At 41.8% G+C, this 26,849-nt stretch overlaps 2 protein-coding genes and 1 pseudogene across 2 annotated transcripts; 2 read left to right on the top strand and 1 right to left on the bottom strand.

The window, feature by feature from the left end:
- Window positions 1-6,334: 6,334 nt before the first annotated feature.
- On the top strand, window positions 6,335-7,273 carry LOC138389455 (olfactory receptor 2A12-like). The gene has a single exon (XM_069477818.1). It carries the CDS (start codon window positions 6,335-6,337, stop codon window positions 7,271-7,273), a length of 939 nt encoding a protein of 312 aa, XP_069333919.1.
- A 4,513-nt stretch (window positions 7,274-11,786) lies between these two features.
- Window positions 11,787-12,600, bottom strand: LOC138389454 (E3 ubiquitin-protein ligase CCNB1IP1 pseudogene; annotated as a pseudogene).
- Window positions 12,601-25,564: 12,964 nt separating this feature from the next.
- On the top strand, window positions 25,565-26,512 carry LOC138389453 (olfactory receptor 2A5-like). Its single transcript, XM_069477817.1, has one exon. It carries the CDS (start codon window positions 25,565-25,567, stop codon window positions 26,510-26,512), a length of 948 nt encoding a protein of 315 aa, XP_069333918.1.
- The last annotated feature ends 337 nt before the right edge of the window (window positions 26,513-26,849 follow it).

Below are 26,849 nucleotides of genomic sequence, written 5' to 3'. Positions count from 1 at the left end.
CCTTATCTCATAGACCACCGTCTTTGTTGCTTGATGTTCAGTGTCTTGGAGAACATTATTTCGCGTATTTTGTTTGGATTTTTAGTTATTACAAATGGGAAGATAATTTTGATTCCTGTTACTTTGTCCTGGCTGGGAACAAAGTCTATAACTGGCATCTCTATATTTTATAATTCTCACTCAACTCAGTAATTATTTTGGGCCAGGATATTTTAGTACATTGCAGTGATATCCAGTTTGGTTTCATTTCTAATAGGAAAAAAATGGAATCAAAACTATATGTTTGACAATAGGTGAAGAATTCCTTGAAAATAATAAAGTATATGCAAGTGGATAGTAAGTTGCTTATCATATAATATTAAATCTTTTAAAAAGGCAGAATAATTGATCCATTAGGATTTGCCTGCAAAAAACAAAAAACCTAACTTATAGTGGCTCAGAGATATACAGGAATTTTTTTTCACATAACAAAATGTCTTGAGGTAAGCAGCTATGTACATTAGTGCACAGCTGAATAATGTTAGCAGGAGACCACTGTGATTCTCTGAGTCTTTTCCTTATGGTCTCAAGAGAGTTTGCCCAACTCCAAATATTACATTTGTATTCATGGTGAGGGAAAGAGGGTTTGAGGGATGGGCTTTTTTTTTTTTTTTTCTTTTTCGTAGTCACTATCTCTTTTGTTAAGAAAAAAAATATTTTCACAAAAATTCCCTAGTGGAATTTGCCTTAAGTCTCATTGGACGGGACCAGGTTCCGTATCTGCTCTTGCTGAAAGGGATTCTGGGAAAGGGAGAAACACGGTTATCATTTGTGCTCGGACTGCTCATGACATATTGATTACTCCAAACAAATGTCATAAGTAAAGATGGTTCCACTGTCAAAAAAGGGGGAAATTGATAGTCAACCAACTAGTGTCCGTCTCAGTAAAATTGAATCTAAAGTGTGATATCAACCAGGCGAGAGAGAGAAAAAAAACCACTATCATTTCAGCATAGAAGAAAATTAGAAACAAACATCAAGAAGTCACAACGGAAATTTTCTTTGCTATGTGGAACTAAAGGGTAATTTTTTCTTCTTTCTACCTTTCAGTGTTTATTAATTTTCTCAATGAGCATGGACTACTTTTGTAATTCAGGAACAGGGAAGAATCTAGTGGAGATTATCCTAGGTATAAGGAGTCCACAGTGGAATAATGTCTGGACCGAGAACGAGGACTCCCTATTTTCTCCTCAGCCTCTGTCACCTTGCAGCTCAGGTAGAGATCTCAGGAACAGCTCGGACTCTGGAAGGCTCTCAGCCTCTGGTCTGGCTTGTCCTGGGTCATGACGCTGGGTTGGGTATTGGTTAGGAGTACAGTCGGTGTGTTCAGACAAAACTGTGTTCATAATCCCAGCTTTGCGTAGGCTACTTAATGCTCCAGGCTTCCATTTCTGTCTCTGTAAAATGGGGTTAATAATGCTGCTAGGATTTATTAATAGTACATATCACATGCCTGGCCCATAATAATCACTCAAAAAAAAAAACCCAATTAAATGCTAGTGCAATTACGGTCTATGGAACATAGCTCCATTTTATAGAGGAAAGGCCAGCTCTGGGAAGCTACGTGACTTGCTGAGGTCACAGTGACCAAGTCTGTCTGACTACAAATCCCTTGGTCTTCTGCTGCACCAGTCTCTTCCCCAGAGATTGTTCTTTGGGGCTCTCGGCTGCTGAGCAGAAGGGCGGGGTGATCCGTGGCTGGCAGTGGGGAGTGTCTGCTGGGGCTACTGTCTGGTATTGGAGATCTTGAGAAAAGGCAGGAGGCCAGCTTGGGAATTATGGGCGGGATCAGACAAGAACGGAGTATTAGAGGAGAACAGGGACGCTAGCAGCCCCACATCCCCTCCTAAGGAGAGGTGAGGGTAGGTAAGGGCCCCTGCAGTGTAACATAGGCTGGGACTCTGGAGCAGAGGGGAGTGTGGTTAGAGGGGGCAGGAAGAGGAGCAGAGCATGGAGCACAAGGTGCTTTAGAAAACTCATCATCGACCTCAAAAGGGACCAGCACTTGCTTTTAGCTAGTACAGGAAAGGATTTTATGGAGGGCAAAGTCACAGCCACCTAAGCTGTCTCGAGAGCGTGAGCCTCCTGGGCTATGTGAGCAGCACTGGCGCATCCTTGCCAGGGAGGCTGCAGAGAAGCTGGGTGTCCTAGTCACCAACTTCAGGACAGCCTCCAGACCCAGGTTTGGTGAATCTCTGAAGTTGTCCAGAACAGACTGTGAGATCGTGCGTGTTGCTGAGGGCTCAGGGAGGGCCCTGCAGCCCAGAGCACATGAGAGCATGATTCGGAGCCTGCTGGTTCAGGACTCCTGCCCAGCCCCGTCCACCCTGGGTGCAGGCCCCGCCCAGGCACAGAGGCTCTGTAGAGGACTGGGCATGCTCTTCTCACCCTGGAGTGGAGCACCAGGTCTGGAGGGCCATGTGTTGGGGCAGCATTATTCCTTGAAGATGCTCCGGGAGGCTGCAGGGTGCATCAGCTGCCTTAGGAACAAGGCTGGCTTTGTCTCCTCCCTCCCATCTGCTGGGCTCTATCAGCTGCCTGCCCCAGCTTCACTCGTCCTTCATTTGGGCCATGACTCCTGCTCCTCCTGCGCCCTGTCACTCAGCTCTGTCCTGGAGGAGGCGGGGAGTGAGTGAGTACGTGCTGTGGGGTGGAGAGGACCTGTCTGCAAGCCGGTCAGCCCAACCACACCCTTGCCACAGATGCTCAGAGAATCTGTGCTGCCTGGTGGTGATGAGTACGGGCTCTGCGTCAGCCACAGCTGTGGCCCTTGGCTGGGTGTGTCACTTTCCTTATCTGTAAAGTGAATATAGTAACAATCTGAACTCACAGGGTGGCTACACGCAGGCTCCTAGTACAGCTTTACCTGTTTCCTGCGGCAGGTGTCTGATCTGATTGGACAGTGCCCGTATTTGCTGTTAAATCTTTCCCCATCACCCCAGTTTTTGGGATAAAATAAAATACTGAATGTAAGGCACACAGTACGATGCCTGGCACATAATAAGCTGTTATTGTGGAGATTATTATTATCAGCTGGGGCGGGGACATGATGGAAAGACTCTTCACATTCAGTGCCAATTCTTCCAACCCTCCCCCTACCTGACTTGTGCCCTGGTTTCTCCTGAGGGACCTGTGACCTGCAGACCCAGGCAATTCTTTCCTGACCTCTGTGAACGAGAGATAAAAGCATAGGGAGAAAGACAATGTAATCGTTCCTCTCTCTTTGCTTCTGGCTTGCAGGGTCTCCCAGTACGTGGACAGCTTGGTCAGCATTTGTGGGTCTTACCAGGTGCCAGGCTCTGTATCGAGTAAGGAGGTTACGATGGGAAACAGCAAGGTCGTGTGCAGTGGAACCCGGCTGCTCAGTGGGGACGTGTCCGACCTGCAGAATTTCCGAGTTATCTGGGGCTTGCCTTGGGCTGGGACAGAGCCCGAGGAGCTGACCAGCTGGGAGCCAGGCACTCTGAGCCCTGGTCTCAACCCTGCCACAGACTCCCATTGTGACCTGGAACAGATCTTCTCTCTCAAGCATTGAGCCCACTAACCTGCCTTGAAGCCTGGGGACCACAACCCGGTCTGGCTTTAAGGAGTAAAGCCAGGGTATCGGTCTAACTCCCTTAGACTTTTCCCTGTAGACAAGGGAGCCATGGAGGAGGGCCCGGTCAGGTTTTTGTCTTAGAAAGAGCACTCTGAAGGCCGGTGCAGAGACGGGCTGGGCAGGGGGTCCAGGGCCAGGACTGACATGGGACCAGGACATTGCAGTGGGAATGGAGAGGGCTGGACGGGAGGGAGAGGCATTTTGGATGTGGCAGCAATGGAACCCGGGGACAGATAGGATGTATGGGCATAAGACAGAGCTGAAGGGGTTTCCCCAGGTTTCTGACTGGATGGATACGACAGGTTACTGTGTGCATGTCTGTGTGCACACACGTGTGTGTGTGCACTTATCTATATGCATATATACATATAATTAAACTGAACCCAAAACAAGATCCGTTGCCCTAATGACTTGCCTTTTTCTCCTAAGAATCAAGGACAGAACATGTCAGTAACCTGATGGCTCGGACTGCTTGAGCTCTGGCTTTGCTGCACAGGAGAAGCCCTGTTTGTGCTGAAGAATGTGCGAGATTCGGTTTCTCCCGCACATTCCCTCGGCCTCGGCTTCCCCATCTGTGAGGTGGAGAAGATGGTCCCTACCCTGTCCTTCTCACAGAGTCACCATGAGGCTTAATGGGAAAGGGGTGTCAAGGCATTTTGTAAGGCACAGCCCAAAAGCTGACTTCTATGTTTTTGGCCCAAATGCAGGCACTGAGGCCTGGCTCGTCGTAGTAGATAGTGACATTTCTCCTGTCCCCTCACATGGGGTTTCCGCTTCCAGTGCCTGAGAGTCAGGCAGTGTTTCCCCAAGGACTTCGCAGGGGCTGCTGTGCACTCTCAGGAGAGTCAGGGCGGGGTGCAGGGGCCCAGGGGCTCTGGGAGCCTGAGTCCTGGCTGTGGAGCAGCATCTGAAGATGCACTGCACTGGCTGGCAAACCTCTTGTCCCTGACCACAGCCTGCCCTCGCAGTTCAGCCGGGCTGCACACTCTTAAACACCAGACCCTAAAGAAAAATCCCACTCGTTGGCTCTGTGTAAAAAATTAAAAGTGAGAAACAGCAGCACATTTTCTCACTCTAGGCCCCAATGTCGAATATTCTGATATGTTTGGGTTGCTTCTTCATAGGAAGAATGTGGGTGGCAAAGTAGGTAGTTGTATTCCTTTTTTACAGCTGAGGAAACAAAGGCACTGAGCTAACAGCCCAAGTCACACAGCAGGCAGAGGGAGAACCGGGTTCAAGCAGAACCAGCTGTCTCTGAACCCATCCCCTTCCCACCCTGCCATGCGGCTTCTCTGCCTTCAAGACCACTGACCGCAGCACCATTATCTGTTGTGCAGATGAGGAAACTGAGGCAAACCTAGAGAGATAACATGAGCTACAAAGGCTCTTTGGTGAAAGGCAGGAATTTAATAAAGATAACTGACAGCCACCTGACACCTGTCAGGCAACATCTGTGAAGGTCCTGGGAAGGTGCCCGGCACATAGGAAAGTCAAACCATGTGCTGTCGTTTTGGCCAAAGTCAGGAAACCATGTCAGGCACAGACTGTAGATGCAGGTTCTTGTGAAGACTCATTCATGGAGCTCCGAGGGAGAACAAGCAGACTGGGGGACACGTAGGCTGGGGTCAGACACATTGGTGCCAAGAGGGAGAGTAATGCTGAGAGCATCAGGACTGCTCCATTCCCTAAGTACTCATGATGCATGTGACATCTCTTCAGAGACAAGGTCCTTTCCCTGTTCCTGTGAAGAAACTGTGGTTCAGAGAGGTTGGGCTGAGATAGAGCTAAGGGCCAGTAAGAAGCTAAAAGAGTGGATGTGATGCTGGCTTTCGTGGGGACAAGGAACAGAGGGCGGGATCTGGGGCAGTGAAACTGCTGATGGGCATGACTTCTCAGGGTGTTTGCTCGCACAGCTGCGACCTGGACCCCAGTCTTGTGTCTGGAGGACCACGAAGAAATGTAGTTAATGTTTACTGAGCATCTACCATGTATTAGACCTTCTGTGGGATGATTATCATGCCAAAATGTCATTCACTCCTTGCAGCAGACCTGTAATGAAGAGACAATTGCTCTCATTTTGTACTTGTGGAAGCAATCTCCACAAGGCCGGGCAGAGGGAATGCCTTGCTCAAGGTCATTCGCCAGTAAATTACACAGCCTAGATGGGGTAGGTAGGTAGTCAGAGTGGCCTGTGGACAGACTGAGGGTAAAATTAATGTGGGAAAATAAATTGATGTTTTCAAAAGGACCAAGTGGGCTCTCTCTCTGTCCCAGGCCTCTGAAATCTGCCAACTTGCATAGAGTGTGCACACCAATGTTTACCTGTAAAAAACCTGGCCACAGGAAGGACACTGAGGTGTCTCACTAAGAGTAGGATGCCAAGGAGAATTGAGATCAGCCAGCCCAATGCTCCATTTCACAGCTGAGGACACCAAGGCTGTCATGGTGAATGGCTGGTGGTTTATAGGCACAGCCAGTACTAGATGTGACGCTCTCCTCTTCATAATGTCCTGGGAGTGATGGCATTGGACAAGAGCAGACAAGATGGACTGTCTTGTTGGGAGGTATCATGGTGTTTCATCATGACTGGACACTGACCACTACCCAACCCCACCAGTAGTCCCAGCTCCAGCGCATACCTTAGCCAGTCCCTTGTCTGAATCCATGCCTTTCTTTTTCTTTGAAAGGTAGAACATGATGCAAGAGCCCAACCAGTCCTTTATGACTGAATTCATCCTTCTGGGCTTCTCTGTGGGCCCCAGGACCACTCCTCTGCTCTTCTTGGCCTTCCTGATGCTCTACCTGTTGATTATTCTGGGCAATGGCTTGATCACCACCCTCATCTGCCTGGATTCACACCTCCACACTCCCATGTACTTCTTTATTGGCGTCCTTTCCATGTTGGACCTGGGCTACACCACTACCACTGTGCCCCAGATGTTGGCACATCTGGCCAGCCAGAGGAAGACAATCTCTTTTGCTAGCTGCGTGGCCCAAATGTACATTTTCTTGGTACTGGGCATCACCGAGTCCTGGCTCTTTGCCATGATGTCTATAGACAGGTATGCGGCCATCTGCCACCCACTAAGGTACAAGGTCATCATGAGCCCGTGGCTATGTGGGATAATGGTCATTTTCTGTGGACTCTGGGGTGTTGCCTCTGCCCTTGTCTACACCATTTTTGCCATGCGTCTGCCCTACTGTGGTCCCAACAAGATCAACCATTTCTTCTGTGAAGTCCCTGCGGTCTTAAAGCTGGCTTGTGCGGACACCTCAGTCAATGACCGAGTAGACTTCATTCTTGGTTTTAGTGTCATCCTGATCCCACTGTCCCTCATCCTTGTAATTTATGTTAACATTTTTGTTGTCATCTTGAAGATCCGTTCAGCACAGGGACAGCTGAAGGCCTTCTCCACCTGTGCCTCCCACATCACTGTGGTCACGATGTTCTGTGTGCCAGCCATGGTCATGTACATGAAGCCAGGCTCTAAGGCCTCCCCAGAAGAGGACAAGAAGCTGGCTCTGTTCTACAATATCATCTCTGCCTTCCTCAATCCCATGATCTACAGCCTCCGGAACAAGGACGTGAAAAGGGCTTTCCTCAAGGTGACGGGCTGGGGCAGGACCCCAGATTGAGTACCTGGAAGGATAGTGAGGGTCAGAGGAACAAGACTCATGGTGCACAGTCACTGCCCTAAAGACTCATTCACATGACCCAGCAGCACCAGCCCACGCCACCCCTCAGCCCCCATCTCAACTCTACGCAGGTGCTTGAGGGACAGCCCACTATCTGGCTAGCAGAACCAGAAGTTATGAAATGTCTTCCAGGCACATCCGTCATTCAGTTCCCTTTTGTACTAGGGTCTCAGGGTTTAACAAAAGAGGGCGTGTTTGAGCCATTAAAATCTTTTATGGAGACAAAGGGAATGTGCTTGGGGCCATGTCCTGTGGCTGCATCTTAAGAAAGGCTCATGACCCTCTAGAAACCACACAGACAGTATCAGGTGACGTAGAGAGAAGCGCAAGGGTGCTGACATTGGGGGATTCCTGGCCCAAGAGGAGCAAAAAGTTTCAGAGATGCAGATTGGAGACAAGTCAGGATGGCTGGAGCCCAAGTATGACCTGTCCCACTGACCTTCGCAGACTCATGCCATGTCAGTCTGCTCCTCATTCCCTCTCTCCACGTAAACTGGATGTCTGCCATTGCCTTGACTGTCTTTTGCACCTCAGGGCTTCCTTGTATGCCATTCCTTCTCTCCTCACCCCCCCCTTTTTTTTTTTTAGATAGAGTCTCACTCTGTTGCCCGGGCTAGAATGAGTGCTGTGGTGTCAGCCTAGCTCACAGCAACCTCAAACTCTTGGGCTTAAGCGATCCTACTGTCTCAGCCTCCCGAGTAGCTGGGACTACAGGCATGCGCCACCATGCCCGGCTAATTTTTTTCTATATATATTTTTAGTTGGCCAGATAATTTCTTTCTATTTTTTTAGTAGAGACGGGGTCTCACTCTTGCTCAGGCTGGTCTCGAACTCCTGAGCTCAAGCGATCCACCTGCCTCGGCCTCCCAGAGTGCTAGGATTACAGGCGTGAGCCACCACGCCCGGCCCTCTCCTCACTCTTAACCCCAACCCATCTCCAGCCACCCCTACAGGCTGTTAACTTCTGTTTGTCCACCAGGTCTTGGCTAAATTGCAGCTTCTTAAAGAGGACTTTGCTTGAGACCCAAAGAGTTAAGAGTGAGTGAGCCTTCCAAACCATCCTGCACTTCCCTCTCAGGAGAATGAAGGCACATAGCTCAACATTTTAGTTCTCTGCCAGATACCAAGTTCCACAAGGCAGGGACCGTGACTGTCTGGTTTACTGCTGTATCCTCAGGGTCTAGCACTGTGCCTCCCACAAACTGGCCTTTACCAAATATGTTATGGGTGAAGGAATGAGCAGCTCACGGGAAAAGCCAGAGAGGGAATATGGTGCCGGGGGAGTGGCAAGTTGATGAATGAGCAACGTAGCAAAATGCTACAAATGGTGGCACGTTTTAAAGAGGGGAGAAGATAAAAAAGGATTCAATGTTGTTACTTAACCTTAATCATATGGCAAAAATTGTTTGTTTTGTTATTGATAAACATGAATTCAATCAGTAGAATACCATTTTTCACTGATCAAACTAACAAAATTATTAATAGAAAATGGTGACACTCAATGCAGATAAGGATGCAGTGAAATTGACACCCCCATTCACTGCTGAAAAGAAGACAATTGTTTCTACCTTCCTAGAGCAGTGCCTTCCACATAGTAGGGACTCAGCATACTTGTTAAATAGCAATGATGTTAATTTTTATGGCTGTATTTATTGAATATTTATATACCAAATATAGTTTTAAGAATATTACATATATTAATTCGTTTAACAAAAATATCAACAAATGGAAAGCATATAAAAATATATATCATAAATGTTTACAATGTTCATATATTTGTGTCTAAAAATTTCAACTGTAGGACTCTGTCCTAAGGAAAAAATAAGAAATGTAGACCAAGTTTTATGCACAAGATTTTCCTTAAAGAATTACTGGAAATATCTATAAATATGATTTTTTAACCTCATGAAATACTATGCAACCAATATTATACATGTTTCAAGTAATATTAAATATCACTGAAAAGTGTAATGTTAAGTAGAAAAAAACAAGATAAAGATTGTATAAAAATTAATCTAAGTTTTTTAAAATATGCATATATTCATTTTAAAACCCTGAAAGGATATATATATACACACACATATGGAAATCACATAGTAGTAATACATGATTTTTGTTCTCAGTTGTACTTTCGTCTAGTCTCTAAAATTTTTTCAATCAGCACATACTGTTTTGACAGCAGAAAGCAATAAACATTGCTCCAAAAGTATGTGCTGTCCTGTCAGAGAAAAGACAGCCATGATATTGGCCCCATTCATTTATCTGTCAAACGTTCACTGATGCCCATTCTGTGACGAGTCCGGTGCTCAGTCCATGGATACAGACGTGAATAATTCAAGTCCCAGTCTGGTGGGGAAGAGACAAGTACTGAGACAAAGATGCCCTGAGGTGCTAAGTCTGGTGCAGGGGGCATGCTCAAAGCTCTGAGGGGGTGAGGAGGAGACAAGGGCAGGGGAGCAGGGGTGGGTGTTCCAAACAGAAGACATAGGATGTTAAAAGCATAGAGACATGGAGAATATGCAAAATAGGCAGGATAGCTCAGGCGAGAGAGATCAGATGTGACTGATAGAGCCTGGCATGCCCTGTTGGAGAACTTAGGGTTTCTTCCCTGCTAGACCAGCATTTTCCACGACCTGTTGCCTGGAACTCTGGTCCTCTGAAGTATTCTGTGATGAAGAGATTCTTGCCCGGACAGGATCAGAAACACTTATCTCTTCTTAATGCTTCACGATGCACAACAGTGTGTTAAAGACTCTGAGGGGTTTGATAATAAATAAATAATTAAAAACAGGAAAAATACTTATGCTAATTCTATTTAATCAGTTTTTACCAAATTTGTTGGATAACAATCCTTTTTTCTTGGAATACTTATTAGCCAAAGAAACTAGTATTTTCTAAAAATGTACTCTGAGGAATGCTAAGGTACACATGGAGAGAGTAGAAGGGGGAGGAGAAATCAAACCTTTTCCTCATTATAAACATAATATATACTCATTTTAGAAAATTTGGAAGATATAAAAAACATGAAATGATTAAAATATACCTCAAATGTCACCCCTCAGAATTAACCATTTTTAATATCTTTGTGTATTGCTTTTTATGTCTGCATGTCTTTTACATGGATGAGATCCTATGTAAATACTGTTCTACAGCCTTTCACCATGACCTGACCTGTATTGCTGTGATGCTTTTATGTCACTCTGCTTCAGTTTCTATAATTTCTTTTGACTTGGTTTCCAGTTTACTAGTTTTTCTATTCAGTTATGTCTACACTGCTGTTAAATCAGTAATTATTCTTTTTTTAAAAAAATGTTTAAACTATTTTAATTAATATAGTCTCTTGAGATCAATAACAAATTGGCAAATTTTCTGCCATAGAAGTGTATTCCTAAATAAGTAAAACCCAAGGCAACATTGACAAAAAGGTAAAAAAATATAATAAGTAGATTTATTTTAAAATACAGTTGTTCCTTGGCATCTGCAGCAGATTGGTTCTAGGAACCCCTGTGGATACAAAAATTCTTGAATGTTCAAGTCTCTTTCACCAAATGGTATAGTGTTTGCATATAACCTACTCACTTTCCACTGTATATTTTAAATCACCCCAAGATTACTTAAAATACCTATACATTGTAAGTGCTAAGCAAATAGTTTTTAGGCTGTATTGGCTTTTTTATTTGTATTTTTTTTTATTGCTGTATGGTTATTTTTTTATTGTTTTTTTCCTCTGAATATTTTCGAACCGTGGTTGGTTGACTCTATGGATGCAGAACCCAAGGATATGGAGGGCCAACTGTAAATGCCAAAAACTCAACTTTACAAAATAACTTTATCAATGTGATTTATTTTTAAATACAACTAGGGACTGGACACATATGCATCAAATTGTACTCTCATTCACTGACATAAACACAAATCCAAACATGTTAATCCACAAATAAAGACACACACTCAAGTAACAAGCCACAGAGCTCCCATCATTTTCCAAGACCAAAATTTTCACACAATTATACTGGCAAATAAAGCAAAATATCAGTGTACATTAACACATGTACATATACATATATACCAGAATCCAAAGTGACATGTAGACATATAACATAGGTACTTATATACATACGTATAAACACAGAACTCAACCAGAAACAGCCCAGACAGAAATCGTGATCTATGAAACACACAGTAATGTCATGACCTTTTTGCTAGCAATGAAAATTCAACAGTTAATGATGAAACTGAGATTATTAAAATGTTCATGCTTTAAATAACAGAAAAAAGGAAACCAGACTCTAAAGTCCCTCCTCATTGCCACTTAGTTTCTTGTAAGTTCATGATGTGAAGACAACTTCAAAGACTTAAAAACACAAAGAGGTTGATGACTCCTATCTAGAATAAAGATCATTTGCTAGATGAAATTACTGAAAGTGAACAGAGAAACATTCTGTAAAATTAGCTAAATTCTTTTTACTTTGAAGGCCCTGCTAGAGACTTGCTCCTGCTGTGTTTCATGACTTGGAGAGGCAAAACTAAAAAAGCTGTTGCTGGGTTCAGGTGCTGTGGGAGAACCCACAAAAAACAGTCTGAACTGAAAATCTCCATCTCCAATTTCGAATTGGTTTATCATCCAAAGAAAACTTTGAGTTGTTCCCACATGGAAGTCAAAAACACCAGACTGTGTGATCACGGATGGTCCTACTGTGCCTTCTTGGATAGCAATAGTTAGATTTCATAGCCGAAGACCATCACAGAGGCCTTGGAGCGGTTGATACTGGTGATTGCACTCCACAGGTTTCTCAGAGATGTCATTGAACTTTTTCTTGTATTCTTTTAGCTCTTTCTTCATGGAGGTGACCTCCCTTTGCACAAAGGTCAATTCTACATCCTTGCTCTGTATTTGCTGAACATATGTCTTCTCCATCTGTTTCAGATGGCCCTCAGCCTTGCTAAAATTATATTCTTGATAGAGACACTCCCAATGTACCCGATATGTCCAGAAGGCCAGTGCTCGAGAGCTAATGTCCAACACAGTCACTGGTCACAGTACTGCTAATACCATACCTTCATATTCCTCTGAGGGACTGAGTTCTGTGCAGACAATATCTAGCTTTCCAGAAAGGGCACTGTGCAGGCAGGGCAAATTGACTAAACTCACCACTACCATGCTGATCACAGAAGATGTGAGAGCAGGTGGTGACCCAAGCATAACCAGAAAGTTTGATGTGACACTTTCAGTAATTACAGAGCAACATGTCTTCACACAAAGACATTATGGGATAGTGAGATCTCCAGATGCTGCAAAGAGTCATTTTTGCAAGTTGATTGTATAAAACCATTTCTGGTAAGAAAAGTCAGCTTCCATCTTTAATTTGAAGAATCATCTGCCTTCACGTGTAAAAGAAAAATTCAGTCATCATCTTTGGTATATCCAGGATTTATAGCACTGAAGCGGTCCAGACTAGAAAAGTGAGATTCAGGTCTGGTTTTGGTCTCTTGAAATTTTACTTCTTTGTTATCAGATGAATCCAGCTTCTATCCAGGAATCAAGTAAAACTGCAGAATCTATCAACTACCTAAAAATCTCTGCCTTTATGCTCCCATCAGCCTCTAACCCTTTCTATTGAGAATGTCCAAATCCAAGCCCACTTGATTTTCAGGGGGTCGATAGATATTATAGAGGCTTTTCCAGAGCCACTTCTGGGCTGGCACAAGGGTGCTAAAGACTCAGGCCTTCCCTCCTCAGTAGATTTCATCTTCAACCTGAAGCACAGTATATTGTTCCTGGGTCACCAGGTCTTGGGGAAGGAAGTTAACCCCAGTACTGCAGAGGCCCCCATGGAAACAAGCCAGGCAGAGCATTTCACTGCCTTCCCCCGACCACCACTCAGCCAAAATTAATCACCTGCAACTCACACACATTCCAATGCTGGCTTGAAATGAAGGCCTACCACATGGGTACATGGCTCAAATGGAAGAGAAACTCAAGGCAGCTGGAAAGCAAAATTAAGTGCACACTCACCAGCCCACCAAAATGGAGAGGGAGAGTAAACCCCGTAATAATTCTTAATTTCATTTATTATACTTTTAGTTTCAAAATTTCAATTTTATTCCTTTTTAGTTTCTAAGTCTCTGCTGAAATTCTCCATCTTATTTAATCACAGTTACTTGAAATGTTGTCTGATAGCCCCAATATCTGGATTTTCTGTAGGTCTATTTCTATTTTTTTTTTTTTATTTATTTTATTTTATTTTATTTTATTTTTGACAGAGTCTCACTCTGTTGCCCAGGCTAGAGTGAGTGCCGTGGCGTCAGCCTAGCTCACAGCAACCTCAAACTCCTGAGCTCAAGCGATCCTCCTGTCTTAGCCTCCCGAGTAGCTGGGACTACAGGCATGCGCCACCATGCCCGGCTAATTTTTTCTATATATATTTTTAGCTGTCCATATAATTTCTTTCTATTTTTAGTAGAGATGGGGTCTCGCTCTTGCTCAGGCTGGTCTCGAACTCCTGAGCTCAAACGATCCGCCCACCTCGGCCTCCCAGAGTGCTAGGATTACAGGCGTGAGCCACCGCGCCCGGCCGCGTCTTTTCATTTTCTTAATGGTGTTTTTGGATGAGTGAAGGTTTTTAATTTTAATGAGATCAGTTTAATAGTTTCTTCTTTTATGGTTTGTGCTTTTCTTGTGCCAAGGTTATGAAGATATTCTCTTATATTTTCTTCTAGGAGATTTATAGTTTTACCTTTTAAGTTCATGTCTATGCCCTATTTTAAATTAGTTTTGTGTGTGTGTGGTGTGGGGTTGGAATCAAGGTCATTTGCACTGCAAACAACTATGTATTTGTCTAGCATTATAAGTTGAAAAACTTTCCTTTCCCCATTAAAGGGATTTGGCATATATATTGAAAATCAAATGACTGTATCAATCAAATATACATGTTTAGAGAGAGAGAGATCATGTCTATATCAATCAAATATATGTATCTATTTAGATTGGTCTATCTACCTATCTATGTATCTATCTGGAGAGAGAGAGAGAGGGAGAGAGATTTCACTAATTTATTCATCTAACCTATTGTGAAAAGAATTATTTTATTTTACAATTGATTGCTGCCAGTATATAAATATAGTATTTTATGTTACTTTTGTATCATATTACCTTGCTAATTACTATTACTAGTTTTTGTAATTTTTTGTATATTCTTTAAGAATTTTATACACAGCAATCATGTTGTCTGTGAATGGAGACAGTTTTACATCTTTTCCGATCTGCATGTGTCTTGTCCAATTTATTCTGCTATAACAGGATATGACAGACTAGACAATTTATAATGAACAGATACTTATTTGGCTCACAGTTCTGGAGGTTGAGAAGTTCTAGGGGCCACATCTTGTGAGGACCTTATTGCTGTGTCATAACATGGTGGAAGCAATCAAGAATCATGTGGACAAGAGAGAGCACACAAGAGAGCAAGATGTTGAACTCACAGCCTTGAACCCTTTTATAATCAGCATTAATCCATTCACTGCCCATTAGGCACCACCTCCCAGTACTGTTGAATTCCCATTGGGGATTAAGTTTCCAACACAGGCTTTTTGGAGGACACATTTGAACCATAGAAATATGTGTTTTATTTTATTTTATTGACTCGTTGCACTGGCTAGGACCTCCAGCATGATGTTAACAGAGGTTGTGAGAGCAGATATTTTGTCTTGTTCTTGAGGGGGAATACATTCCCAATTTTACCTCTAGTATTATTTTATCTATAGGATTTTCATGGTTGTCCTTTATCAGGTTGAAGAAGTTCACTTGTGTTCCTTGTTTGTTGGGAGATTTGTTTAAAATTATGAATATGTGTTTGATTTTGACAAATACTTGCTCTACACTTACTGGAGTAGTTATTCTATTTTTGCCCTTTATTCTATCAGTGTGAAAAATTACACTGATTGATTTTTCAATGTTTTTTCCTCACATTTTCTTCATGATGATTTTTAAATGTTAATTCAGTCTTTCCTTTTTGGGGAAAATACTAATTGGTTATGACATAAAATCTTTTTTATACATTGATGGATTCAAACTGCTAATATTTTGTTAAGGATTTTTGTGTCTATGCTCATGAGGCATATTGGTCTGTAATGTTCCTTTGTTTTAATGTGTTTGTCAGGTTTTGGAATCAAGGCTATACATTCCTCATACAATGAATTGGGAAGTCTCCACTCCCTCTGATTTTTGAAGGTTTTTTTTTTTAAGATCAGTATTATTTCATTCTTAAATTTTGATAAAATTTATCATCAAAATCATCTGGGCCTGGAGTTTTCTTTGTGGAAAGGTATTTTGTTATAAATTTAATTTCTTTAATACACCGTGATGATTAATTTTATGTGTCAACTTGACTGGGTTAAGGGATGCCCAGGTAGCTGGTAAAGCGTTATTCCTGGGTGTGTCTGCAAGACTGTTTCCAGAAGAGATTAGTATTTGAATCAGTAGACTGAGTAAAGAACAGCTACCATCACCAATGTGAGTGGGAATCATCCAATCCACCGAGGACCCCAGTAGAATAAAAAGTCAGAGGAAGGGTGAATTTCTTCTCTCTCTTCTTAAGTTAGGGCATCCTTCTTCTCTCGCCCCTGTACCTTAGAGTTCCTCGTTCTTGGGCCTTTTGACTCCAGACTTATATCAATGTCCCCTCACCCCTTCTGGTTCTCAGGCCTTCACCCTCAGAGTGAGAGTTAGGTACTATCCGTTTCCCTAGTTCTCAGGTCTTCATACTCCAGCTGAATTATACCACCAACTTTCCTGGATCTTCAGCTTTCAAATGACATATTGTAATACTTCTCAGCTTCCATAATTACATGAGCCAATTCCCACACTAAGTCCCCTCTTATATGTATATACCTATATCTATATAATATCCTGTCAGTTCCATTTGTCTGGAGAACTATTCAGATTTTCTGTTTCTTCTCATGTCCATTCTGAGTTGTGTTTTTCAAGGCATTTATCCATTTAATCTATTTTTTTCTTTTTCTTTTTTTGTTTTGCAGGGGGCAGGGGAGGAAGGGGTGAGGTCTCCCATTTTATCTAGTTGTTGACTTCGTCAGCATGAAGTTGGTCATGATATATTCTCATTATTTGTTAAGCATCTTTAAGGCCTGTGTGATGCCTCCTCTTTATTCCTGATATTGGTAATTTCTGTTTTTCTTTCTTCATCATCTGGCTAGCAAATTTCAATATTATTGAACCTTTCAAAAAAACTAGCTTTTGGTTTCATTGATTTCCTTTATTGTTCGTCCATTTCTATTTAATCAATTTTTTAAAAGTTATTTAGGTGGAAACATAGATTTTTTTAAAAAAGATCTTTCTTCTTTTCTAATATAAGTACTTAAAGCTATATATTTTCTTCTAAGCACCAATTTTGCTGCATCCACAGATTTTAATATATGTTGTCTTTTCATTATCGATCAGTTCAAAATATTTTCTAATTTCCTTTGTAATTTCTTCTTTAATACATGAGTTACTGAGAAATGTGTTATTGAACTTCCAATATTTGAAACTTTTCTATATATTTTCTTTTTTTGATTTCTAATTTAATTCCATTGCATTCAATAATATTTCAATCTTTTGAAATTTTATGGCCCAATATGTGGTATGTATTGGTAAGCATTCCATATGCACTTGAAATAAATGCTATTGTAGGCTATAATGATTAATAAATGTCAGTTGTATTGAAAGAGTTGACATTGTGCAGATCTTGTATATCCTGATTTTTATCGAATTGTTCTATAAATTGCCATGATGATTATAAATTTTCTCAATTTTCACTTTAATTCTGTCATTTTTTCCTTCATGTATTAGACATTTGGACATTTATAATCATATATTTCAGATTTGTGAATTTCACTGTATGAAAATTTTATCTCACTAATAATATTTAAAATAAGCTGAATGGGACTCAGGGCCAAAAAGAGTGGCATATAGAAAAGGATCTATGAAAAAACAGTTTTGGTTAAGATGGAAATATAAATAAAATTACCCATAAACTTGATCCATTTGGTTTTGACCATTAGAAAACTAAAATGAAGATCTTGCAAGAACAGTGTCTATTAGGGAGAAAACCCAGAAAACTAATATGAAGGTCTAAGAATGACTGCATTGATGTGAGTTGGTATGGAAGCAAATCTCTGACATCAAATATTTTCAATGGATGTGAAGCATTGCTTTCTGGTGTGGCATGATCTGCTTCAGCTCAAAAGTCTTTACTCTAAATTATCTTCTCTCTAGTATTCAGCTCTATTTAATGCCTGTTGCCTAAATTTTATCTTCTCCTTGACTCCCTGGGAAATGTTATGGAACTGGATCTCTTAGACTGTGGAAAGATTTTTCCCCAACTGTATCTGCCCCAGATATGAGTGCTTCCTTAATAGAGAACATCCTGCACTTGGGGAGATAAACTGAGGTTTCTTCTTGGAGAGGAGAATAGAAGGTATGAATAGCTCTGAATAATGAATTGTCTAAGAGAACAAAGCTGTTCACCTTTATGTCTAAGTATAAATAACAATTACTCCCTACTGAGCAATTGAAAAGGGATTTCCTGATTGATATGCATTCAATATCACAGAAACAAGAAATATGGATGATGGGGGAGATAAGATGGAGAGAAATTCTAAAGTCTGATATGCCATTAAGCAAAGTTAATTCCAATTCCATTTGAATATCAAGATTCAATATAGAAAACCTTAGTCCTCCATAATGTTAAAATTAATGAGCATACATCTGTGTCCATCTGCTTGACCGATATCTCAATTTAATGTCTCAGAGGCAGCTCAAACTCAACATGTCTCAAAGGAAGCTCATTGCCATTCACTTCCAATCTGCTCCCCTCATGGGCTTTTCTCTCCAATAAATGGCACCACAATCCACCCAATAGCCCAAAACAATGAATGCCCCACATCCAGGTAGTCACCATTCAACCTCTTTCATTCTTTCCAGTCTGTCCCCTTCTTTTCATCCACACTATACCTGGCCAATAAAGCCTAATAATCTCTCACTTTTTAAAAATAACCTATTTTAAAAGCTTCCAATTGGCCTTCCTCCTTCCAGTCTTATTAGCTATCTGTCTGCTAATCTTTTGAAAACATTCATCTGACCAACCAATGGTGTGCTGGTAAACATTTAACAATCATCTCTCTGGGGAAAATAAGAAGCCTTGATTTGTAGTTTTTGTACTCCATGATTGCTTTGGAATAAATATCCTCATCAAGGCCAATTCCAGGCTACCAATGTGATGCCACTGAACACAGAGTTGGGAAGACATGAGCACGGTTTGTCTCTCGTGAGCCACTGTGAGCAGCCCCAGCACACCAGTGCACCACGTCATTCTTGAATCATAAACTCTGATGGCTCCTCAATGCCCTTGATATGTAATATGAACTCTTCAGGCTGGCCTACAAGACCTGCCGTGACCTGGCCCTGATGATTTCTCCAGCGTCATCTCCCATCATTTGCTGACCCCACTCCTACCTAACACCCACCTTGCTCAAACACTCACTTGGTGCTTTAGTCAGTGGGGACAAAGATGGGAAGAAATTTTCCTGGGCTACATAAAAAAAGCTAAAAATGGACTTGGAAGGCATGGAAATGGGAAGAGACCAACACAGATTTGAAACCATCTCAACCCATAGTGGGATACACCAGTAACCAGGAGAGGTGAGAAAACATTACAGAGTGGGATCAGGATACCTTACTCCCAGTTCTAGTCCTGCCTGTGTGACTCTCCATAATTATTTCCAGACACTGGGCCTCAGTTTCCCCATCTCTAAAATGTGAGTTTGGGAAGGCAGTATCTAAGGGATTTACAGTTCTGACATTATTTTTCTATAGAGGACCTAGGTAAAGTTCAAATAAGTCCAGGAGAACAGCTAAAACTTGGATCCTGGTGTTGGGCTACTTTCTGCTCTCACCTAGAGTTGCCAAAATGGAGGCCTTAGTTAAAGGACCAATTTCTACATACCTCCTGGAGTTCTAGTTCCCAAAATCTTTAGGGCACACACAGCCCTTATCACTATCCTGATTGCTTGCTTGTTGCTGAAACTTCCTGAGTAATGAAATCCCTCAGCACTGAAAGGCTCCTGAGATTACACTGGGATCCTATCTGGCTACACCCTTAGGGACTGTTTGATCCTCCATACCCATGGGCCTTATTAATACACCAATCAGGGTATCTTCTGGGGAGCTGCTGAGATGCAGTTGAAATAGGTCCAGTATATGGATGTCAGAGCTGCCTAAGGCAGTTGAGGGATGTGGGTATGGAGGAAGGGTGTGCGTGAGACCTTGGATCAGAGTGGGAGGATAGGTAAGGGACATGAAGGACAAGACTAGGAGTCTGGGAACGCTAATCCCACCAGTTTACTGGCAGCCGTGACTCTGGCACAGTGTCACCTGTGGATGGTGCAGAAGCAGTAGAGTGCAGTGAAAAGAGGTCTTTGGATAAAGACAGATGTGGATTGAAAAAGATTTGATGTGTGGATAAAATAACACAGCAATAATAACTACTCTTTTTTTGAACACTACTCTACAGGGACAGTGTTAAGAACATTACATGTAATATTTCAATTAATCATCAGGGCAATCCTTTGACTTAAGTACTATTATTATCACTGGTTTCTAGAAGATGTAGACACACAAAGTTTGGATAACTTGCCCAGTGTCACTCTTCTAATTAGCAGTGGATTCAGGACTAGAATCCAGGTCTGATGCTAGTGCCCATGCTCTTAGCCATTATCCTGTCTTTGATGTAAAGTAACTGTGCATGGTAAGTGCTCAATGAAAATGAATTCTATCCCTGTCCCATGTCCCACCTTAATGTCATTTTAAGTGACACATACTAAGACTGGAAGAGAAGCACATTTCAGGAAGATAATATAAGGACTGTTCATATGTTCTTGATTTCATCAGTCCTGCTTTCCACTTAACTTGTTCAGTTCAGTTAAAAGAAATTGCCAAGGAGAGAATTTTAGTTGTGGGAGTAGATAACCTTGGTAGAAGTCCTCAAGGAGGAAGATCTCGAGAGTAGTTTTGAAAGAGAAAATGATGGAAAAACCATTGAGCTAAAAATTCATTCTTGCAACTGACTCACCTTGTATCATTGGTACAACTTCATAGAGTCATTAATCTAATATTTATTAGTCCCTACACATATCCTGTTCTAAGAACTGGCAATACAAAGGTAAGACATGGTTCTTCATCTTTAAGGAATTCCATAGATCAGTGTGTGTACCAGTCTAAGTATGGGCAGTAATAAAAGTACATTCAAGGTGCTATGAGAATCCAGAGGAGGGAGAAGTATGGTGAGAATAATAGAAGACTTCCATGATTTGGATTTTACCAAATGGAGAAAACAAGAGAAGGGCATTTCAATTAGAGGAGTAATTTAACAATAGTAGTAGTAACCACTGATAATTATTGCTATAGTGTTGCATATATCTAAGATCTCATTTAAACTTCCCAAAAGCTTCCAAAGTCTGTGTTATTCTCCTCCTTTTACAGATGATAAAATGGAGGTTTAGTGAGGTTAATGGCTTTCTCTAGTTTGTGCTGTTGGTAAGTGGCAGGGCTGGACTCAAACCTAATTCTCATTGACCCCAGAGCCTCTACTGCCTCCCTGACACATACTGCCTCATGGGCCACAGCTCTGTGAATGTATCTGGAGAATTTGGAGGGTGGAGAATGAGTTGGTTTGCCTTGAGCTGCAGTCAACAACTCTTTCTTATAAAAGGCCAGATAGGAAATATTTTAGGCTTTGTGGGACACATACAGAGACTCCTATGGTCTCTGTCACAACCTGTCAACTCTTTTTGGAGGACAAAAGCAGCCACAGACATAAATGAATAATTTTTTTCAGCCATATTATAATAAAATTCAAAAGCCATTCCTAGCTAGCAAGCTATATGAAAACATAAGCATTGAGCAAAAATACAGGAAGTAAAGTTGAAATGCCAAATAGATAAGTGCCATGAGTGCCATGTTAGGAAGTTTCGGTATTAGTAATAGATAATGAGAGTTCTGTAAGGAGTTTTTAACAGGGAAATGGCATGGTCTGCTCTGCTTTTTGAACAGTCACTCTGGCGGTGTGTAGGATGGGTTAGATGGAAGAGAGATTAGAGCAGGAAGATCAAGGAAGAAGCTTTCGTCCTCCTTTAGTAAAAATAAGCTTCTTGTCCCTACTCTGTCTTGGATCTTGTTATGTCCTCCTGTGGTTTAAGTACAGTTGCGACTTGACAAAATTTTTATAGTCCATATTTCCCTAATTCGGTTCTTAGAACATTCTCTCAAAAGGGACAAGAATAAAGAATTTTAAACAGGAAAACATACCAAAAATTTAAAGCAGGTTTATAACCGTGTTTTTCCTTTAGCCTCTAGCCTGTTCCTTTTCTTAATATCTCTCTTCTCCTTCCAGGGTCGATCCCACGTGGGGCCTGCTCAGGAGGCAGAAGAGTAACCCCTTCTAGGCACCAAGAATAGCCCTGAGGGAGCTCTATATCTGCAAAAACAAGACAGCAGAAAGTTTAAATTATCTTTTTAAAGTTCATGTAACAGTTGACCAATATTGTATTCCTACTTTCAGGCTTACTTTGTTCCCATTATTACACTATTACTTTGTTTTGGTTCTAGATGCTGCTATGGGATTGGGTGCCTACTGAGGAGTCACCCCTCAAATTATATATTCCCTGAATCTTTATGTCATTGAGCTTTAGAAATTTAGGATAGTTATGATAAAAGAGACTTTTAAAGTTGTCTAGCCTAACTTCACATCCAAAGCAGTGATAGTACTTCTGAATAATATGGCCTTATAGCTTATGCTTGAACACTTCTAAATGTGGAAAGCTTACTATTTCACTCTCCCCTCAATAGCAAAATATTCCATCATTTGGCAGTGTAAATCACCAGAGGTATTTTTTCTGTTTTGTAAATTGAGCTTAAGATTTGCCCTCCCTGTAACTTTCACAAATAATTTATAATTTTTCCCTCTGAACATACATTACACCTTTCTACCTTTTTCTGCATGACAACCTTGGAAAATTTCATGAGATCTCTCAAGTCCCTTATAAGTCTGCAAGCTCAACTTTCTCGTCTCTTCTACTCTTCTTTAAATAACATGGTTTCACAGGTTCTTTATGATAAAGTCTCTTCTTCAGGTAGATAAACTCAAAGAGATAACTCTTTGTTATTTTTTCCTTTTAAATGTCAGGTCCAAGAATTGAAAATGGTGCTCTGGGCAGTCACTGGGCTCTTTGCTTAACTCTGATAAATTTCAATTTCCACAGTTGTAAGATGCAGTTAATACTGAGTATTGACTTTGAAATATTGTGGGATGACTTTGGAAAATGTATGTAAATGGCCTGGACAAGTCCCTGTTTAGAAATCTGGTAAAAGTTGTGTAAATTCAAGGGAAAGACCCAAAATGAGGTCGGCACAACTGCTAGCTGCATATGAAGTAAGATTCCGCACCAAGGATAGATAGTTCCACCATGAGCAACCCTGGTTGCTTGTGCCTTGGAGGCCCAGCTCAGATTCAGTTGGGTCATTTACCCAACATTTATAAATACCTGCTATTAATATATTCAGGACACTGTTCTAGAATCTGGCAATACACAATGAATTAAGAAGACAGAAACTCCTCCATTCTTGTGAGGGAAACTGACAAAAAGTTATATTTCATTAGAATATGCTAAATGCTATCTTTAGGAAAGATAAAACAGGAAGTAGGGATAAGGATTGTGGGGTGTTTCCATTTTAAACAGGGTGGTCAGGAGAGACTCAAGTCTTCCCTGAGATGACATTTGAGCAAATACTTGAAGGAGGTGGGAATGTGAACCATAAACATATCTGGGAAAAGATAATTTCCAGCAGTGGAAATAGTTAAGTACAAAAGCTCTGAAACAGCAGATGCCTTGTGTGAGGGGCAACAAAAAACTGTATACCTGGAGCAGAGGGAATGAGAGGTGAGAGGTAGGAAGTGAGGACAGAGACGTTATGGGGGACCCTGGAACGGTTATCAGGACTTTGGCTTTTGCTCTGAGTGACACAAGGAGATACTGGAGGGTTTTGATGAGAGAATTTACCTGGTCTGGCCTACATTTTAACAGGATCACTCTAGTAACTGTGCTAAGAATAGGCTGTGGGGGAAGACAGTGGAAGCCATGGGACCAGTTAGGGGATACTGCAATATTCCTGGCAAGAGAAGATGATGATCTGGACTGGTAGCAATGGTGGAGATGATGAGAAGTGATCTTTTCTGTGATATATCTTTGGAAGGGAACCAAGAATATTTGAGGATGTATTGCATGGGGGGTGTGGGATAAGGAAAAGTGTGAAAGACTTTGAGGTTTTTTTTTGTTGTTGTTTGTTTGTTTTTTCATTTTAGCCACTTCAAAGGATGAAACTGCCATTATGTGAGTTGAGGAAGACTGTGTAAGGAGCAGGTTTACAGGGGAAGATTGGAAGTTTGATTTTAGAAGATGTTAAGCTTAACTTGCTGATTGGACTTCCCAATGAAGATAGATATCAAGTAGGCAGTTGGACAGATACATTCAAGGGAGGGATCCAGGTTGGAGATATATTTCAGATTTCTCAGCACGTAGTTAGCACTTACTAGGTTGTGTTCACAATTAAAGCAAGGAATCCCGCTAACTCCTATGTTATTGCATATTGCATCTAACATTTCCTCATCCATCTGAGCCTGAGTCCTGTCCATGGCTTTGTGGAGCGTTATTTTAACCCAAATTGTTAGCTACCAGCCTTTCACTTTCTGTGCAATTCAGATATTGAAATTTTGGCCAAGGATTGGGGGTTTTCTATGAGAAAAACTAGACAATTCACAATGCTGTGCAACATGTACTTTCTGCCCTCTAAATCTGTGAATAAGAAGTCAATTTTCTCTCACAATGTCAGCAATAGTTGGCCTATTTTGTGTTTGGTGCATGCTAAACTCTGCATAAAATTTGATGGTGTGAGAGACACGGTTCAGCTTAATGTGGTGGTAAGAACATAGGTCTTGGAGTTTGAGTCCTGGCTCCATCACTTACTATCTATCAGACCTTGGATGGCTGATTTTATGAAAACTAAAATGGTTATACTGCCTCCATGGGTCGTGTTGACAATCTAGTGGGATCACATTTACTGAAGCATTTTACAGTGCCATTTTATAAATGGCCCTTTCCTTCTTTGGGGTCTGAAAATAGTGGTATATCCAGGTGATAGCATTCTGTTGCAGTCATTTAAGGACTGGCAAAAGGGTAAAGAGTAAAGGACTAGTCGATAACATGTCCTGTTGCCCAGGCATCCCACCTGGGATCAAGGGTCGAGTCCAGACCAAACTGAACATTCATTCCCACCCACCACTCAGCTCTCGCCTGTGAACAGCGTGGCTGTGGGACATTCTTTGCTGGTTTTCAAGCAAAGCTTCCAGACACATAGGTTTCTCGTTCCTAGCTAACTGTGATTCATCTTTTTGAGAAATGCCAAGGGCACAGAAGTTTTATCTACATTTTCATTCTTGAGTCTCAGAGTCTCAGAGGCCACCTTTATGACTCAATTTGTCTTTACACTTGTAATCACTGCAGGTGGGGCTGGGAAAGCGGGGTGAGGGGAGAGAGGTTGTAGGGGAAAGATTCTCTTCTCATCCCAAAGAAGTGTATTTGAAATCTCCTTTTTCCTGAAAATGTATGGCATGTGGGTTTTCAAAGGTATAGCATCAGAGAGGAAGAAGGCAAAGAAAAGAAACTGGGTTTTTTCTTTGTTTGTTTTACATTTACACTGTTCTTCGCAGCACCTGTTGGTCTTGTTATTTGAAAGAATGACTTTAGGAACTACAGACAGGTTTAGAACTTTTTGGTTTACTGCAAAACATTTTGTATTTTCCTGGCCTCCCACTTTGACTGATATATGCTCTGTGTGTGTGTGTGTGTGTGTGTGTGCATTCTTCAAAATAAGACTTTTTGTCTGTACAATTCCCATAACAAGGCCCTTGGAATTTTATAAGGGCTAGTTAATTCGACAAAGGAGCAAGTATTTATAGAATTCCTATTAAATACCTAGAGCTATGCTAGGCCAATTTGGATGGAATGTTCTCTGGGTATTGTAGTTTCAGTCACTGCTTCTGTGGATCTCACACAATGTCCTCCCACTGAGACTGCAAAGGATTCAGGAATGTGTCCTCTTCTTTCCTCAGCAGGTAGGCCATGCACAGTCGAGGCTGGAAAAATCACAGCTCTGTAACTGAGTTTATCCTCTTGGGCTTCTCCAGAAATCCCAGAACCAACTGGATCCTTTTCTTCGTCTTCCTTTTCCTCTACTTATTTACAGTCCTGGGCAATGGGCTCATTGTCACCCTGATCAGAGTAGATGCACGCCTCCACACCCCCATGTACTTCTTCCTCAGCATCCTCTCTCTCCTGGACCTCAGTTATGCCACAACCACAGTGCCCCAGCTGTTGGTCCATCTTATAAGCAAGGAGAAGACCATCTCCTATGTTGGATGTGTGGTCCAGATGTACATTTTCCTGACTTTGGGCATCACTGAGACCTGGATTTTTGCAGCCATGGCCTATGACAGATGTGTTGCTATATGCCATCCACTCCACTATGGGATCCAGATGAGTCAAACCCTGTGTGTACTCCTGGCAGTCAGCTCTGCCCTCTGTGGTCTCACCTGTGCCCTTGTCTACACAGTCTTTGCAATGAATCTGCCTTACTGTGGCCCTAATGAGATCAACCACTTCTTTTGTGAAATTCCTGCTGTCTTGAAGTTGGCCTGTGCAGACACATCCCTCAATGACCAAGTGGACTTTATCTTGGGTTTCATTTTGCTCCTGATCCCATTATCTCTCATCTTGGCCTCATATATTCACATCTTCACAGCTATTCTAAGGATTCGCTCCACCCAAGGGCAGATCAAGGCCTTCTCCACCTGTGCCTCCCATATCACTGTGGTCACCATGTTCTGTATTCCATGCATGGTCATGTACATGAGGCCTGGCTCTGAAGCCTCCCCAGAGGATGACAAGAAATTGGCTCTGTTCTACAATGTCATTTCTGCCTTTCTTAACCCCATCATCTATAGCCTCCGGAACAAGGATGTGAAGAGGGCTTTCCTCAAGTTAATCCGAATGAGTGAGGACACTCAATAGGTCATGGATTAGGACTATCTGTGGTGCTTCCATCTCTTCTCTGCACCATCTACACCTTTGCCTAAGTCACCGGAGTAAATGAGGACTCCCAAGATGAGCAAGATACTTAGAAAAAAACACTTTCACGTTAATTTGCCCATAGAAACATTAGAAAAGAACTCAGAGAGAACTTTGTTCAAGGTCATTGACCTTCTGTGTCTCTGGAAAAATCATCTAATTTCTCTGGGATTTAATTTCCATATCTGTAAAATGTGTTTTATGGTAGTCATTGTGCCTAAATAAGAATAGTCAACTTTATGGCTCTATTTCTGTGTGACAGTCACTGTCTAAGTGCTTT

The sequence above is a fragment of the Eulemur rufifrons genome, chromosome 8 (assembly GCF_041146395.1).
Source record: "Eulemur rufifrons isolate Redbay chromosome 8, OSU_ERuf_1, whole genome shotgun sequence".
Lineage (NCBI taxonomy): Eukaryota > Metazoa > Chordata > Mammalia > Primates > Lemuridae > Eulemur > Eulemur rufifrons.
This window is presented reverse-complemented; position numbering and strand designations above follow the sequence as displayed.